The sequence below is a fragment of the Pecten maximus genome, chromosome 3 (genome assembly GCF_902652985.1).
Source record: "Pecten maximus chromosome 3, xPecMax1.1, whole genome shotgun sequence".
NCBI lineage: Eukaryota > Metazoa > Mollusca > Bivalvia > Pectinida > Pectinidae > Pecten > Pecten maximus.
The window spans coordinates 43,489,250-43,507,241 of record NC_047017.1 but is presented as its reverse complement, the minus strand read 5'-3'; the positions used below and the strand labels follow the sequence as shown (position 1 = coordinate 43,507,241).

General features: G+C 33.4%; 2 protein-coding genes across 2 annotated transcripts in view; one reads left to right on the top strand and one right to left on the bottom strand.

Annotated features, from left to right (window-relative positions):
• LOC117324288 (ras-related protein Rab-32B-like) overlaps positions 1–8,842 on the top strand; it is a 19,842-nt gene extending 11,000 nt beyond the window's left edge. The window contains exons 8-9 of the mRNA XM_033880068.1: positions 1,223–1,331; positions 6,185–8,842. Of these exons, the coding sequence (XP_033735959.1) occupies positions 1,223–1,331; positions 6,185–6,360 (285 nt within the window). The 3' untranslated portion in view covers positions 6,361–8,842. The remainder of the gene's footprint in view (positions 1–1,222; positions 1,332–6,184) is intronic.
• LOC117324286 lies at positions 7,806–17,992 on the bottom strand. Its single transcript, XM_033880067.1, has 3 exons — positions 17,352–17,992; positions 10,820–10,966; positions 7,806–10,416 (listed from the first exon to the last, which is right to left on the bottom strand). Exons 1-3 carry the CDS (start codon positions 17,557–17,559, stop codon positions 10,043–10,045), a joined length of 729 nt encoding a protein of 242 aa, XP_033735958.1. The 5' UTR covers positions 17,560–17,992; the 3' UTR covers positions 7,806–10,042.

Sequence of the window (17,992 nt, the reverse complement as noted above, 5' to 3'; positions counted from 1 at the left end):
CAATTTCCAAAAAATAACATTTTTCAGCCCTTATAAGGTAGCAGTATACAGTAAAAATGCCAAATTCTGAAAAATATGGCACATGCTTTAGATATGTAAACATTGCCAGTTAACCTTACATATAACCTCTAATAAAGTATATATATTTGAAATCTGTACAACATTTGCAATTTTAATAGAGCTCTGAAGGATAAGTAAACTGATATTTTCTGTGATTTTTAGAGCTGTGAATACCATGGTAACAGCTTAAAAAATTCTCAAAAATTGCAAAATATTATGATATTTGACCCAAAATGGCACAATTCTCTACACAATTTTTTTTCTGAAACCTATTTAAAATTAAATATCTCTATCCCAAAGACAGAATTAATCTTGTTTGGACATATGTTGTAAATTAAGTTTTTCCGCTATCTTACCTTTTCTGTGGGCTTCCATTTTGCGCTGTAGGCCAAACTAAATTTCCTGTGTAAACACACGTTCGGAAAATCCGGATATTTAAAATCCGGAACCAATTTATTGATTTTTGTTTTAATAAATGTGAAGCCTGTATGTACTACTTCATACTGGATATACCAATTATAGTGTACATTTATTTTTTCATTTTTTATACATATCATAATACAGGAGTTATTTGCTTAACAAAAAAATTGCCCATGGCCAGGCTGTCTTACTGTGGTGTGCTACCTAAGCAAGTGTTATTATTTTTCAGGACAATTTATTGAAAAATTGCTCTCAGGACCAAATAACGCTATTGAGCATGTACTGTTAACCAGTAATTGGGCCTTTATAGTCAGAGGACAGACATGCTAACCATTATAAATAATTAAGTTGATAAAACCTCTGTAACGTTTGTCACTCGTGTTGTCATTCGATCGTAACATACCACGCAATGGATGCTATTTCTACAATTTTGTGTGACACTCGGTGACCCACAAATATGATATGAGTGCCTTTTAAATTGAAGATAGGTTTTCATTCTTAAACATGTCTTTCATTTGAAATGTACATGTGGCATGGCGAATTTGTTGAATTTGGCTGCCTTGATGTTATGTTAGTTTGGCATGTTGTCTTATCTGGACAGCATAAAGACATGTAACTGCCCTATGTATTCCGTGTAAATCAAATCAGTTTGATACATGTTCTTAAAGTATTTATTACTGATCATAACAAGTCAAATCTTTTGAGGGACAGTAGATCGACAGATGCGTGTTTTGTATTTCAGTGTGACCTAGAAGGTGTGGATCCGGACACAAGCAAAATTGATAAGTTCTGTAAAGAACACCAGTTCATAGGCTGGTTTCCTACCTCCGCCAAGAGTGACACCAACGTCAGTAAGTAGCGATACCAACGTCAGTAAGTAGTATATACCAACATCAGTAAGTAGTATATACCAACATCAGTAAGTAGATTTACCAATGTCAGTACGTAGTATATACCAACATCAGTAAGTAGTATATACCAACATCAGTAAGTAGATTTACCAACATCAGTAAGTAGTATATACCAACATCAGTAAGTAGATATACCAACATCAGTAAGTAGTATATACCAACATCAGTAAGTAGTATATACCAACATCAGTAAGTAGTATATACCAACATCAGTAAGTAGATATACCAACATCAGTAAGTAGTATATACCAACATCAGTAAGTAGTATATACCAACATCAGTAAGTAGTATATACCAACATCAGTAAGTAGATATACCAACATCAGTAAGTAGTATATACCAACGTCAGTAAGTAGATTTACCAACATCAGTAAGTAGTATATACCAACGTCAGTAAGAAGTATATACCAACATTAGTAAGTAGTATATACCAACATCAGTAAGTAGATTTACCAACATCAGTAAGTAGTATATACCAACATCAGTAAGTAGTATATACCAACATCAGTAAGTAGTATATACCAACATCAGTAAGTAGTATATACCAACATCAGTAAGTAGATATACCAACATCAGTAAGTAGTATATACCAACATCAGTCAGTAGATATACCAACATCAGTAAGTAGTTATACCAACGTCAGTAGGTAGTATATTCCAACATCAGTAAGTAGTATATACCAACATCAGTAAGTAGATATACCAACGTCAGTAAGTAGTATATACCAACGTCAGTAAGTAGTATATACCAACATCAGTAAGTAGTATATACCAACGTCAGTAAGTAGTATATACTAACATCAGTAAGTAGTATATACCAACATCAGTAAGTAGCGATACCAACATCAGTAAGTAGATATACCAACATCAGTAAGTAGATATACCAACATCAGTACGTAGTATATACCAACATCAGTAAGTAGTATATACCAACATCAGTAAGTAGTGTATACCAACATCAGTACGTACAGTATATACCAACATCAGTAAGTACCGATACCAACATCAGTAAGAAGATATACCAACATCAGTAAGTAGATATACCAACATCAGTACATAGTATATACCAACATCAGTAAGTAGTATATACCAACGTCAGTACGTAGTATATACCAACATCAGTAAATAGTATATACCAACATCAGTAAATAGTATATACCAACATCAGTAAGTAGCAATACCAACATCAGTAAGTAGTATATACCAACATCAGTAAATAGATATACCAACATCAGTAAGTAGATATACCAACATCAGTAAGTAGTATATACCAACGTCAGTAAGTAGATATACCAACATCAGTAAGTAGTATATACCAACATCAGTAAGCAGATATACCAACGTCAGTAGATAGATATACCAACGTCAGTAAGTAGCGATACCAACGTCAGTAAGTAGTATATACAAACATCAGTAAGTAGATATACCAACATCAGTAAGTAGTATATACCAACGTCAGTAAGTAGTATATACCAACATCAGTAAGTACCGATACCAACATCAGTAAGAAGATATACCAACATCAGTAAGTAGATATACCAACATCAGTAAGTAGATATACCAACATCAGTAGGTAGTATATACCAACATCAGTAAGTAGTATATACCAACATCAGTAAGTAGATATACCAACATCAGTAAGTAGTATATACCAACATCAGTAAGTAGATATACCAACATCAGTAAGTAGTATATACCAACGCCAGTAAGTATATACCAACATCAGTAAGTAGTATATACCAACATCAGTAAGTAGTATATACATTTGTACCAACATCAGTAAGTAGTATATACCAACATCAGAAAGTAGTATATACCAACATCAGTACGTGGTATATACCAACATCAGTAAGTAGATATACCAACATCAGTAAGTAGTATATACCAACATCAGTAAGTAGTATATACCAACATCAGTAAGTAGATATACCAACATCAGTAAGTAGTATATACCAACATCAGTAAGTGGATATACCAACATCAGTAAGTAGATATACCAACATCAGTAAGTAGTATATACCAACATCAGTACGTGGTATATACCAACATCAGTAAGTAGATATACCAACATCAGTAAGTAGTATATACCAACATCAGTAAGTAGTATATACCAACATCTGTAAGTAGATATACCAACATCAGTAAGTAGATATACCAACATCAGTAAGTAGTATATACCAACATCAGTAAGTAGTATATACCAACATCAGTACGTAGTATATACCAACATCAGTAAGTAGTATATACATTTGTACTAACATCAGTAAGTAGATTTACCAACATCAGTAAGTAGATATACCAACATCAGTAAGTAGATAGATATACCAACATCAGTAAGTAAATATACCAACATCAGTAAGTAGATATACCAACATCAGTAAGTAGTATATACCAACATCAGTAGGTAGTATATACCAACATCAGTAAGTAGATAGATATACCAACGTCAGTAAGTAGATTTACCAAAATCAGTAAGAAGTATATACCAACTTCAGTAAGTAGATATACCAACATCAGTAAGTAGATATACCAACATCAGTAAATAGATATACCAACATCAGAAAGTAGTATATACCAACATCAGTACGTGGTATATACCAACATCAGTAAGTAGATATACCAACATCAGTAAGTAGATATACCAACATCAGTACGTAGATATACCAACATCAGTAAGTAGATATACCAACATCAGTAAGTAGATATACCAGCATCAGTACGTAGTATATACCAACATCAGTAAGTAGATATACCAACGTCAGTAAGTAGTATATACCAACATCAGTAAGTAGATATACCAACATCAGTAAGTAGTATATACCAACATCAGTAAGTAGATATACCAACATCAGTAAGTAGTATATACCAACATCAGTAAGTAGATATACCAACATCAGTAAGTAGATATACCAACATCAGTAAGTAGTATATACCAACATCAGTAAGTAGATATACCAACATCAGTAAGTAGTACATGTATATACCAACATCAGTACGTACATATACCAACATCAGTAAGTAGTATATACCAACATCAGTACGTAGTATATACCAACGTCAGTAAGTAGATATACCAACATCAGTAGATAGATATACCAACATCAGTAAGTAGATATACCAACATCAGTAAGTAGTATATACCAACATCAGTACGTAGTATATACCAACGTCAGTAAGTAGATATACCAACGTCAATAGATAGATATACCAACGTCAGTAAGTAGTTTATACCAACATCAGTAAGAATGTTCCCTAGATGATGCATTATGATATAAAATGTGTATGTCTCTATAGGTGAGGTGGTCTTATATAATATGTGTATGTCTCTATAGGTGAGGTGGTCTTATATAATATGTGTATGTCTCTATAGGTGAGGTGGTCTTATATAATATGTGTATGTCTCTATAGGTGAAATGGTGTTATATAATATGTGTATGTCTCTATAGGTGAGGTGGTCTTATATAATATGTGTATGTCTCTATAGGTGACGTGGTCTTATATAAAATGTGTATGTCTCTATAGGTGAGGTGGTCTTATATAAAATGTGTATGTCTCTATAGGTGAGGTGGTCTTATATAATATGTTTATGTCTCTATAGGTGAGGTGGTCTTATATAATATGTGTATGTCTCTATAGGTGACGTGGTCTTATATAAAATGTGTATGTCTCTATAGGTGAAATGGTGTTATATAATATGTGTATGTCTCTATAGGTGAGGTGGTCTTATATAATATGTGTATGTCTCTATAGGTGACGTGGTCTTATATAAAATGTGTATGTCTCTATAGGTGAGGTGGTCTTATATAAAATGTGTATGTCTCTATAGGTGAGGTGGTCTTATATAATATGTTTATGTCTCTATAGGTGAGGTGGTCTTATATAATATGTGTATGTCTCTATAGGTGAGGTGGTCTTATATAATATGTGTATGTCTCTATAGGTGAGGTGGTCTTATATAAAATGTGTATGTCTCTATAGGTGAGGTGGTCTTATATGTGAGGTGGTCTTATATAAAATGTGTATGTCTCTATAGGTGAGGTGGTCTTATATAATATGTGTATGTCTCTATAGGTGAGGTGGTCTTATATAATATGTGTATGTCTCTATAGGTGAGGTGGTCTTATATAATATGTGTATGTCTCTATAGGTGAAATGGTGTTATATAATATGTGTATATCTCTATAGGTGAGGTGGTCTTATATAATATGTGTATGTCTCTATAGGTTAAATGGTGTTATATAATATGTGTATGTCTCTATAGGTGAGGTGGTCTTATATAATATGTGTATGTCTCTATAGGTGAAATGGTGTTATATAATATGTGTATATCTCTATAGGTGACGTGGTCTTATATAATATGTGTATGTCTCTATAGGTGAGGTTGTCTTATATAATATGTGTATGTCTCTATAGGTGAGGTGGTATTAAATCAAATGTATATACCCCTAGATTAGGTAATATTACATACAATATGTATGTTACCTAGTATTGTATAATGTATATATCTGTGGTATTTTTATGCGTATCTCTCTAGGTGAGATCATATTATATAAGGTATATTTAACCCTAGGTGAGGCGGTATTGTATAATGTATATATCTGGTATTTTTATGTGTATCTGTCTCTCGGTGAGATCGTATTCTATAAGGTATATTTAACCCTAGATGAGGCGTTATGATATAAAATGTGTATCTCCCTATAGGTGAGGCGGTATTGTATAATGTATATATCTGGTATTTTTATGTGTATCTGTCTGTGGGTGATATCATATTATATAAGGTATATTTAACCCTAGGTGAGGCGATTAAGTACCTTATACAGCATATCTTGGAGCTTCCAAGCGAGAGCCAGCAGCCTACCGAACACATCAGTTTGGCACCAGAAAACAACACCTCCCATTATGATGATTCATTTGAGACAGAGGAGAGCTATAATAAAAGAACCAACAAGCAGGGTGCGTGTTGTAGTTGATGCAGCCATGGATTAGGACGTGTGGTATTGGGAAATGAATGTCTTATTGTATGCCGCTTTGGAGCGTGATAACGACCAATATTTACAGTTTAGAGCATTGCAGAATGATTACGGACAGCTGTATATAAGCAGTTCATTGGTGTCATATACCCAGCATATGTTGAAGTCCCAGGGTACAATGATATAGGTCTAGTCACCACGTGCACTGAACTTAGATTTTATGTTATGCACGGCACTAAGATGTGTATACCGTCAGATACATTCTATATACATACATATGCTGGTGCTGTAGTATAAAGTCCCTGTCTCAGCTGATTGATATATATATATATATATATATATACATATAACAAAATTGTAATGTAGTTTGTATAATTATATATGTACGTATGTGTATACCATAATGATGAACTGTTCAATTTTGATCTCAGTATCTGATTTGTTAAGGCGATTCCGATGTTATTTTGCATCCCTTTTTGGGGGGCGTTTAAACATGTCCTATCTTGTGCAATCAAAACACTTCCATTTTTAACAGTCCCAGAGCTTTAATCTACAGTTTTTGTCATTCAAGCATTAACAGGGTGATCAGTGATAACTACGCTATGCTGTAGCTGGTAATCACCTAAATCAGGTAGCGCGGAATCATGTTTTAGAGAAAGACATGATAATAACACAGTTTGTATTAAATACGAATTGTTGCAGATTGGTTGGTTTTTATGAATTTGATTATTCATCATGTGATAAAGCAAACTTTGTAAAATATCTGCAGATTGTTAAATTTTATGTGAATGATTATAAGCATATATGCTAATTCATTACATAGAAAGTTTAGCTTTCTACAAGAAAATTGTACCTACCGGTAAATTGTTAAGCAGTGACTGTGAGCTGTATTTATTGATTTGAATGCAGATTTATAAGATCATGTTACATGTAAAGTTTTAATAATCGTGGTCATTTTGTTGTAATTGTTATCTTTGATCAATAATTTGGTTATATAGATATTGTTTATAATATTGTACCAGTGTCTTACATTATATAGTACATGCAATAGATTGTTGGCAATTTCTATATACATTTTAATTTTAACTTTTAAATTTCAATTTTTTATGTGATATTTTATCAAATGTAAGACAGCATGTGGTTTTGTGTATGGGGATATCACTTGTTAAACTTGAGACAGCATGGTTCTGTGTATGGGGGCATCACTTGTTACAGAGTAGACAACAGATGTTTCTGTGTATAGGTGCATCACTTGTTACAGAGTAGACACAAATATGGTTCTGTGTATGGGAGCATCACTTGTTACAGAGTAGACAACATATGGTTCTGTGTATGGGGGCATCACTTGTTACAGAGTAGACAAAAATATGGTTCTGTGTATGGGGGCATCACTTGTTACAGAGTAGACAACATATGGTTCTGTGTATGGGGGCATCACTTGTTACAGAGTAGACAAAAATATGGTTCTGTGTATGGGGGCATCACTTGTTACAGAGTAGACAACATATGGTTCTGTGTATGGGGGCATCACTTGTTACAGAGTAGACAAAAATATGGTTCTGTGTATGGGGGCATCACTTGTTACAGAGTAGACAACATATGGTTCTGTGTATGGGGGCATCACTTGTTACAGAGTAGACAACATATGGTTCTGTGTATGGGGGCATCACTTGTTACAGAGTAGACAACATATGGTTCTGTGTATGGGGGCATCACTTGTTACAGAGTAGACAAAAATATGGTTCTGTGTATGGGGGCATCACTTGTTACAGAGTAGACAACATATGGTTCTGTGTATGGGGGCATCACTTGTTACAGAGTAGACAACATATGGTTCTGTGTATGGGGGCATCACTTGTTAAACTTAAGACAACATATGGTTCTGTGTATGGGGGCATCACTTGTTACAGAGTAGACAACATATGGTTCTGTGTATGGGGGCATCACTTGTTACAGAGTAGACAAAAATATGGTTCTGTGTATGGGGGCAACACTTGTTACAGAGTACAATTCCATAAAATGGCACTTCCTTCACCAAACTGCTTCATTTATAATAAGTCCATTTGATTGGTATCAATAACGACATTAGTTTCAGAAACCAAAGTTTTGGGATGAACCATTTTACTGTGCGTATATAGTTGTACAGTGCAGTATATAGAACTCATACCACCATCTGCTTGTTTGTCTGATATTATACGTACATCGTTATGACATACAAATACACATGTAGATAATTTACCAGACAATTGAAATCTTATCAAATTTTGTAAATAATTCCTTTAATATATTGAACATTATGTCAAGTTTTTTTTAGTATTTTCCTGTAATCAAAATACTCTAACTCAGGTCGGAGACCGAGAAACTGGAGGGAAAATACTTCAATGTACTGCTGTGATAAGATATTAAATGTATATCGAGTTGAATGTACCTTGTTGAATTTACCACAATAGAATGATAATCAGACAATAAAATTCGAAATCTTTATTTTAGTCGTCCTTTTAATTATCGTGTTGAAGTGTTTGTTCCGTCATTTTCTGTTTGTCGTTCTAACAACTTTCTCATTGATTTAAGTCCGATTGAGATTAACGTAACAAAGTCATAATGGTACACATGTACATGTATGTAGATATCTAGGTGTTCATCCAATCGTCCTTCTGTCTGTCAAACGTGTACTTTGTTCTAAACTATTAACCATTTCTAATATCCTAATATGGTTTCATTGTAAATATATTTCTTTGTTTTTTCCACCTTTAAAACACATTCTCAGTGCCACATATACCGATCATAGTTCATACAATTGTATATATGCATTTTGTGTGGGACTTTATTATAATCAGAATAACACTAGTTAAAAATGTAGTTGTGAGCTGGTGATTTTCTGTTCCGGTAGACATTATGTCCTGATCTCTGCTGATAAATTCTTCCTCATCTCCGACATTTACAAAACTTCGTACACATTTTTATATAAGGGCTGTTGGTGTGAGAAGATATTTCACTGAATTTATTTCGGTAAGAATTATGTATTTCCCTTTGTTTACTTGTGAAGAAAGCTTGTTGTTCTAGTCACATTTGACAATTTTACTTCATAAAAACAATTTCCAATAATTATTCGTACATGCTTGAGTCATTTTAATGGATGTTATATTTGCCAAAATGTCGATTACCTAGATCACTTATATAAAGTATAAACACGGTTTTCCCCTGAAATATGTAAAAATATGTAAATGATCTGATGAGGTGTGGCAGATAACATTGCACCCCCGGTAACTGACAAACATAACCATGGACACGTCATACTATGTAAAAGCTTATAGACAAGTTCATAGTTTCAGCAGTTTCGTATTTGCAATGTAGGTAATGCCAATACACACGGGCACTCATATCGACACAGTATCATCTAAAATATACATATTATAACAGTTTTACTAAAGCGTTTATAATTAGATAGCTTGGACGTAGTCTAGAACGAATATTCATACCCTGCCTACAATGCTCTCCGACGACGACCATCTGTCAGAAATTGTCCGTCCGTCGTCCAGAGCTACGTTATCGCAGCTAGGCGTAGTTAGGAACACAAACATGTCATTTTTAATCATGGAATATTCGGTTAGGTCTGGTCATCACTCGATGGAAAATCACAGTATCTGGCAAGACAATCGGGCACTGACAATATACCAACACATCAAGAAGGCAACACGGGGGAGTGATTCATCCGAGGGGTCTGAAAGGCAGCCCGTGAAAATGGCAGTGGTGATGGTGCGCGCGGACGAAGTCTGAACGGGGATGGGATTCGGGTGCTTGGTGGCGGATGCATCAACGGTGATGGGCTGTGTGTTGGCATCGATGTCACGTGGACAGTTGAAATAGATGAAGATTGCAGCGCCATTGCAATGGACAATGTTGCTCCCAGAAGAATGATCACCGCTGCCCCACACGTGACATAAAATGACCATGTAAGGTTAACTTCGGTTCCCGATGTCCATCGTGGGATCTTTTGGTACTTTATTGTTTTGTATGAAGCAGCATACAGACACACAGCAATAACCACCAACACATCTGAAAGAACAATGTTAGTTTCGTTACAAATCTGTTAAATAATAAAAATAATAATAAATACGCATGTTTTCTGGGTTATGTCACAAAGTCTATTATCAATATTGCAATGCTGCTCATCTTCGTAGACGATATTGATGAAACTAGTGCATACATCAAATGCCATAAGTATTTGCACGACTAATTTTCATTTTATCTTCAAGACAGAGACAGACAGATCGAGACTTTTCTTTTTGTAAAATCACATGGATGTAGTTTTATGGTATTGTTTGATTTGTGTTATAAACATTAGTCAGATTTTTTTTATTTTCTGGATTGTAAAATCAGAAATGTCTTCTTTCTAATCAGAACCTCTGGTTCAGCGTTTTAGAGAACCAGTTAGTCAGCTATCATCATCTCGTTATACCTGCTAGAGCAGCCATGATGCCCGCTTTCTGTGTCCATTTGAATGCACGCCTTTTCTTCTGGAATACAGCTGCTACACCCCATAATACAGCAACAAATTCAAATATGGCGGCGATGACACACAGTGCACTGGTGATGAATATAATAACTGGAAAAAAAAGAACAAGGCTGTGAAAATATGTAGAGGAAATACCCGGTACAATGTAATGAGTACATTTTTACAAATCATGCCAAATATGATATTCTGATATTTTTATAAAATACGCATAATGGTAAATGTGCTAGGTATTACGAAATGTAACAACTAGAGCATATTTCTTCTCTTCTCTTTCTTTCACATGATATTATTTATTGATTTAGAATACATGTACCTAACGTATATCTTTAAATGTGAAGTTTGTAAACAATTAGTTTGTTGGAATTGTATTAATTACGGGTACCCCATCAGAACATCTATACACAGCCTGCTAAAGGAAATAACACAATTACAGATATTTTAAATGTGATAATCGGACAAAGCACCTATTGTTTATGGAATGAGAATATTGTATTTGTTTATGATAGACCTGTAAAGAACAGTACCATAACAAGTGTAACTGATCACTACCCGTATCAATGTACCTGTTGTACACAATGTGATATGGATACCTTTGTTGTATTTAAATCTGCTGATTAACTATCAGCCTCCTTATATATAGGGTTCTAGATTTAAGATAGATAGATAACCAATATCGTGGGTCTACTACACGCCTGTATTGTGATTCTGAACTATTACCAGAACAAAACACACGGTGCATGTGAATGTATTACTTGGTTATATATTTAAACAAGTAGTAACTTTTTTTCTATATATCCAGACAGAAGAGGATGAACTAGTCATTTGTGTTACGATAACCGAAAAAAAAATTCTTGTCCTCTCTATAATGGTTTTCCTTTTGAATATATGTAATTGAATAAATATAACATGTTTGCAGTATAAATTAGGCAGCGCCTGCGGAAAATGTCGGCCATTTAAAAACAAAATGGTAATAGAATAACACTGCATCCGTATCATATGCCATGGGTGGTCGGGTGGCACAGTGACAACACACTTGCCTTCTATCTAGGCGGCCGAGGTTCGATTCCATCTAATATAAATGATAACTACGATACGTGATGATGCCTGTAGATTTTGTGTTAGGTGCTATACATCTTTACTGTTGACCAATTTTAGTTAAGTGTGAACAAAATACGGTATACATGGTATTATTTTTTAGGGCAATCTGCAAGAATTATTGTTAACAACATATTGTGTTTAGATAAAAAGAATTACACAAAATAGATATAACATTTTAGAAATAACAAGGCTAAAAATCATCTTTATGCTATCATTTGAAGAAAAGTATAAAGAAAGATATGGAAAAGCTGTGGAATCTCTGTAAAACAGATCGTCCGAAGTATCAACTGTATGTAACGTGATTGATAAACGTATGGAGAACTATAAGAGAAAACTTTAAGGAACATCTGAAGAGTTAGGAAGGAATGTCGCTATTTTAGAACAAAGTTTGGAAAAACTCAACTACTTGTATTGGAAATAATATTCCAAATGGTAGTTTACTGCTATCCGGCAGATAATAATATATTTTGGTTTATAGGTTTAACACTTACGCACATAATTTCATTTCACTTCTTTTTAAATAAATAGATAAAATACCTCTTTAAAAATCCAGAATTTTATTTGTGACTTCTTTGAAGCTCAGTAGTAAGTAAATTTCCATTTCCGAAATAGAAATTCCCCAATACAGTGTTTAAGTCCCGACCCTATACAGATATATTAGATATACGACTAACATCTCAACTATTTACAGATGACACAAAAATAATGTGGAGGAAGGAACCGAAATAATTAAAACAGATATTTTTTTTTTCATTTCAAACATATTTTATTGATAAATCAATGGGGATTAAGCAACAGGCATAGCCTATATAAGCTCTCTCTCTAGCTTTCAGTATATAATAAATGAAAATTAAAAGATATTGTAAATGAATGGGGGGAAATGAAAAAGAAAAAAAAGAAACTAGACTATTAGAACACATACTTTCTCATACACACATTATACATTCACAGACATTGCATGCATGTAATTATATAATTGTTATGAAGACTAATTTTAGATATTTAGAAGATACTATGAGCTGGTGGGCATTAACATATACCATATACTTACACTGTGGTTCAAAAACAACAGATAATAAGAGTACTGGTGTTATTTTGGTGTTACGCAATAAATACAATGCATAGAGGATATCTAACAGTGTTTTCAGTAATACCAAATATATTTCACGAGTGGGGCTAATATTTTGATATTTTTCACGAGTGCGCAGCACGAGTGAAAAATATCAAAATATTAGCTACACGAGTGAAATATATTTGGTATTACTGAATACACTGTAAGATATTCTGTTTATTACATTTTTTATCAACAAACAACCTACCCCGTATGCTAACTAGGCCTACAGCAATAATTTGTAAACAAAAACAGTAGTTCCCCCTGTCCAGGTGCTGACATATATGTCGGGCTTTCTGATTGGTCAATAATTTTGGTATTTTGTAATCATTAATTTGATTGGTCAAATCAGCAAAAGTGATATTTTTCACTAGTGAAAAATATCACTTACAGAATGAATCATTTTTGATATTTCACTGGTAAAAATGTAATAATTAAATATATTATGTCATAACTTTTAAATTAGTTATTTCATACTAAATGTATACGTATATACCTTATGAATCATGACCACATAAAGTCCACTGGCAAGTGATGCCCAGTAGTCAATCAACACAGGTAATTATTTTGTATATAATACTATCATAATGACATAATTTTACCAGCCATTACCGGTTAATACTATTATTTCAGCATCATAGAATTACTATAACACCATCAACAATTTATAATAAATATACTTCTAATTATATGTCTATATCAGCTATTTGAACCGTTGTGTAGCAATAATGTATCTATGCACACACTCAAACAAATCCTGGTTCTGTACATGATTAATTTCTTGATTGCCATTTAGAATTATATCTAAAGACATTGTATCAATAAAGTCTATATCAATTAATGTAAAATCTTGAAATAGAGTTTGTCTAGCATCAGTAAAGCTAGGACATTCAAAGAAGAAATGGTAGGAGTTTTCAATTCTGTAACCACAGGAACAATTTGAGGTATTTTTCAAATGATCTTTAAACAGATCATAATTTAGCTGACTCACTCCATTTCTTAATTGACATATTATTATATTGACTTTTCTTGGTCCTAAATACTTAAATACAGGTGTGCATACTGTTTGAGCTGTGTTTCCTACTATTGTCTTTTTAATTCCCCTTTTAAAGCTACTTATGCTATTAATATTGTTAAAACTATTATTGGGACTATTCCATATGTTCATCATACTGGGAAAGAAACTATTAGCATATAGCATGGTTCTGGGACGGGGCACATTGAAAATTCTGGAGTGTCTAAGATTGTGTATATTTTCTACTGGGTGTATTACATAAGGTTGAATAATTTCATGTCGGTAACTTGGGGTCATTTTGTTTACTATTTTAAAGAAGATGTGTTTATGTTTGTCCCTTCTAGTCTGTAAGCTTTCCCACCCTATTTCTTTGTATAATATGTCATGACTAGTACCTTTTCTTAGTCCAGTAATTATTCTTATTACATCCAGCTGGATTGATTCCAAGAGATCTTTTTCTTGTTTTGTACAGCTGTCCCATATAACACAAGCATACTCAAGTATAGGTCTAATAAGTGTGACATACAGGGTTTAAGTGCCTTTCTACATAGTTTATATTTTAACATTCTAAGTATATTCACTCTTGTACAAGTCTTCTCATAGATAGAGTTTATATGATGTGTCCAGTTACCTTGTTCATTTAAAAAGACACCTAGATGTTTATGATTTGTTATGTTGTTTACCCGAGTATTATTAAATATCAGGTTTGGATGCAAGTTATTTGCATTAACTCTCTTAGTTACTATTAAGGATTCAGTTTTATCCGGGTTAAAAAGTATACCCCAATCATTTGCCCATTTGGATATTTTACATGTATGTAAATCATCGTTCAGTCTAGCAGCTGCTTGTTGTTGGTTATCATCTATTATTATGTACAGTGAAGTGTCATCAGCGAATAACTTTATATTACACCCAAAACAGATATGCATAATATAAATATATGGTTCGAGAACTGGCATCTAAAATGCATCAATGACTCAAAATATAAATCACAACAAAGTATACCACTGGACTCAAAGGTACTGGCATATCTCACTATTATACCCCACTAACGTACAGAGGAAATTAAGTCTTGGTAGACATGTATCTAATTTAATTAGTAACTGCACCGTTGTTACACGTGCACTAGCCGTAAAGTATAGCATATGGACAGTAATGAGTAATATAAAACAAAAAGTGAAATATCAATAAGTGTGTAGGGTACCAACGGGACAGAGGGAACAGATAGACATTTTAAACTGTTTATATTTTCATTTTAAGTTCTATTGGACTTCATCTGTGTTGATCGTATCAACGAACTACTAATTTTTATTTTTGTTTATAAATGTAGCTTGTCTACAGTTCTAACGACCTGTTTTTTTGTTCTTCTTACGAACTATTTATTTGTGTTCATTGTTCGAACGATTTATTTACTTTTGTTTACAGTTGTAACGAACATTTTATTTTTCAATACAGTTCTAACAAACTATTTATTTTTTGTTAACAGCTATGTTAATGTATAAGAGTAATTCAATGTATAACAGTATGTCAATATATCACAGTATGTCAATGTATTACAGTATGTCAATGTATAACAGTTTGTCAATGTATCACAGTATGTCAATGTATCACAGTATGTCAATGTATAACAGTATGTCAATATATCACAGTATGTCAATGTATCACAGTATGTCATTGTATAACAGTATGTCAATGTATCACAGTATGTCAATGTATCACAGTATGTCAATGTATCACAGTATGTCATTGTATAACAGTATGTCAATGTATAACAGTATGTCATTGTATAACAGTATGTCAATGTATCACAGTATGTCAATGTATCACAGTATGTCAGTGTATCACAGTATGTCAATGTATCACAGTATGTCAATTTATCACAGTATGTCAATGTATAACAGTATGTGAATGTATCACAGTATGTCAATGTATAAAAGTATGTCATTGTATAACAGTATGTCAATGTATCACAGTATGTCACATGTAAAGTATGTCAATTGTACCACCATGTATGTCAATGTATAACAGTATGTCAATGTATCACAGTATGTCAATGTATAACAGTATGTCAATGTATAACAGTATGTCAATGTATCACAGTATGTCAATGGATCACAGTATGTCAATGTATCACAGTATGTCAATGTATCACAGTATGTCATTGTATAACAGTATGTCAATGTATAACAGTATGTCATTGTATAACAGTATGTCAATGTATCACAGTATGTCAATGTATCACAGTATGTCAGTGTATCACAGTATGTCAATGTATCACAGTATGTCAGTGTATCACAGTATGTCAATGTATCACAGTATGTCAATGTATCACAGTATGTCAATGTATAACAGTATGTCAATGTACCACAGTATGTCAATGTATAACAGTATGTCAATGTATCACAGTATGTCAATGTATCACAGTATGTCAATGTATCACAGTATGTCAATGTATAACAGTTTGTCAATGTATCACAGTATGTCAATGTATCACAGTATGTCAATGTATAACAGTATGTCAATATATCACAGTATGTCAATGCATTTCAGTATGTCAATGTATAACAGTTTGTCAATGTATCACAGTATGTCAATGTATCACAGTATGTCAATGTATAACAGTATGTCAATATATCACAGTATGTCAATGTATCACAGTATGTCATTGTATAACAGTATGTCAATGTATCACAGTATGTCAATGTATCACAGTATGTCATTGTATAACAGTATGTCAGTGTATCACAGTATGTCAATGTATCACAGTATGTCATTGTATAGCAGTATGGCAATGTATCACAGTATGTGAATGTATCACAGTATGTCAATTTATCACAGTATGTGAATGTATAACAGTATGTGATTGTATCACAGCATGTCAATGTATAATAGTATGTCATTGTATAACAGTATGTCAATGTATCACAGTATGTCAATGTATAACAGTATGTCAATGTATAACAGTATGTCAATGTACCACAGTATGTCAATGGATCACAATATGTCAATGTATCACAGTATGTCAATGTGTCAGAGTATATTTATAAATAACAGTATGTTAGTGTATAACTGTATGTCAGTGTATCACAGTATGTCAATGTATAACAGTATGTCAATGTATCACAGTATGTCAATGTATAACAGTATGTCAATGTATCACAATATATCACTCTATCCGTACCTGACTAAATACATTACGATATAACTAATATACTTACATAAGCATCTATTTTATTAGATGTTGTACTTACTTGGCGTGTAATCCCGCTCACGGAACTCGAAACATTGTACTTCCGCTACTTTCACGAGGAAACATATTTCCCACAGTCCAATATTAACAGTGTTATCCTCCGAATGACACCAGTGAACAGACGCCAGTCCGACAATAGTTAGTACGAACCCTATCACCAGCAACACAGTACCTGGCACCAGCTTTAAGTGCTCTTTTGTACATCCCATACCATGGTTAAATATAATCTCCAAAATTGTGTCCTTAAATAAAATGTTCTGTTCACTTTGGGTTGTCCTTTAGGGAAGATGTGAATTAAACATCTTATGTGTCCCATTGTACATTGATTGAAACTTGTTATTAGGTCCTTAAACCGCGCATGTCTTTTTCTGTTGATACTGAGCAGCAATAAATCTGCATGTTAGCATACATCAAAGCGAGCGACATCTCGTAATGACCATTCCGTCGTTATAATGTTATCTGTGTCCCGATTGTAATACTTTAGTCTATAGTGCTCGTGATATCAGGGTCTCACAGGTAAGGAACTATCGATACGCTTACAACACTTACAACTAACATAAAACGATCTCAAAGTTAAATGGTGTACGGTAGCGGTTTGACGATTGCTAGATTGACAGGTACCAAGCGTAGACTGTACCTGTA

What these genes read in the sequence shown, in the direction of transcription:
- LOC117324286 (XM_033880067.1), bottom strand. Translation starts at nt 17,559, where the DNA reads ATGGGATGTACAAAAGAGCACTTAAAGCTGGTGCCAGGTACTGTGTTG. An exon ending in TGAGCGGGATTACACGCCAA is followed by an intron (nt 10,967 to 17,351) that starts GTAAGTACAACA and finishes TTTTTTTTCCAG; the next exon opens with TTATTATATTCATCACCAGT. An exon ending in CATCATGGCTGCTCTAGCAG is followed by an intron (nt 10,417 to 10,819) that starts GTATAACGAGAT and finishes TTGTTCTTTCAG; the next exon opens with ATGTGTTGGTGGTTATTGCT.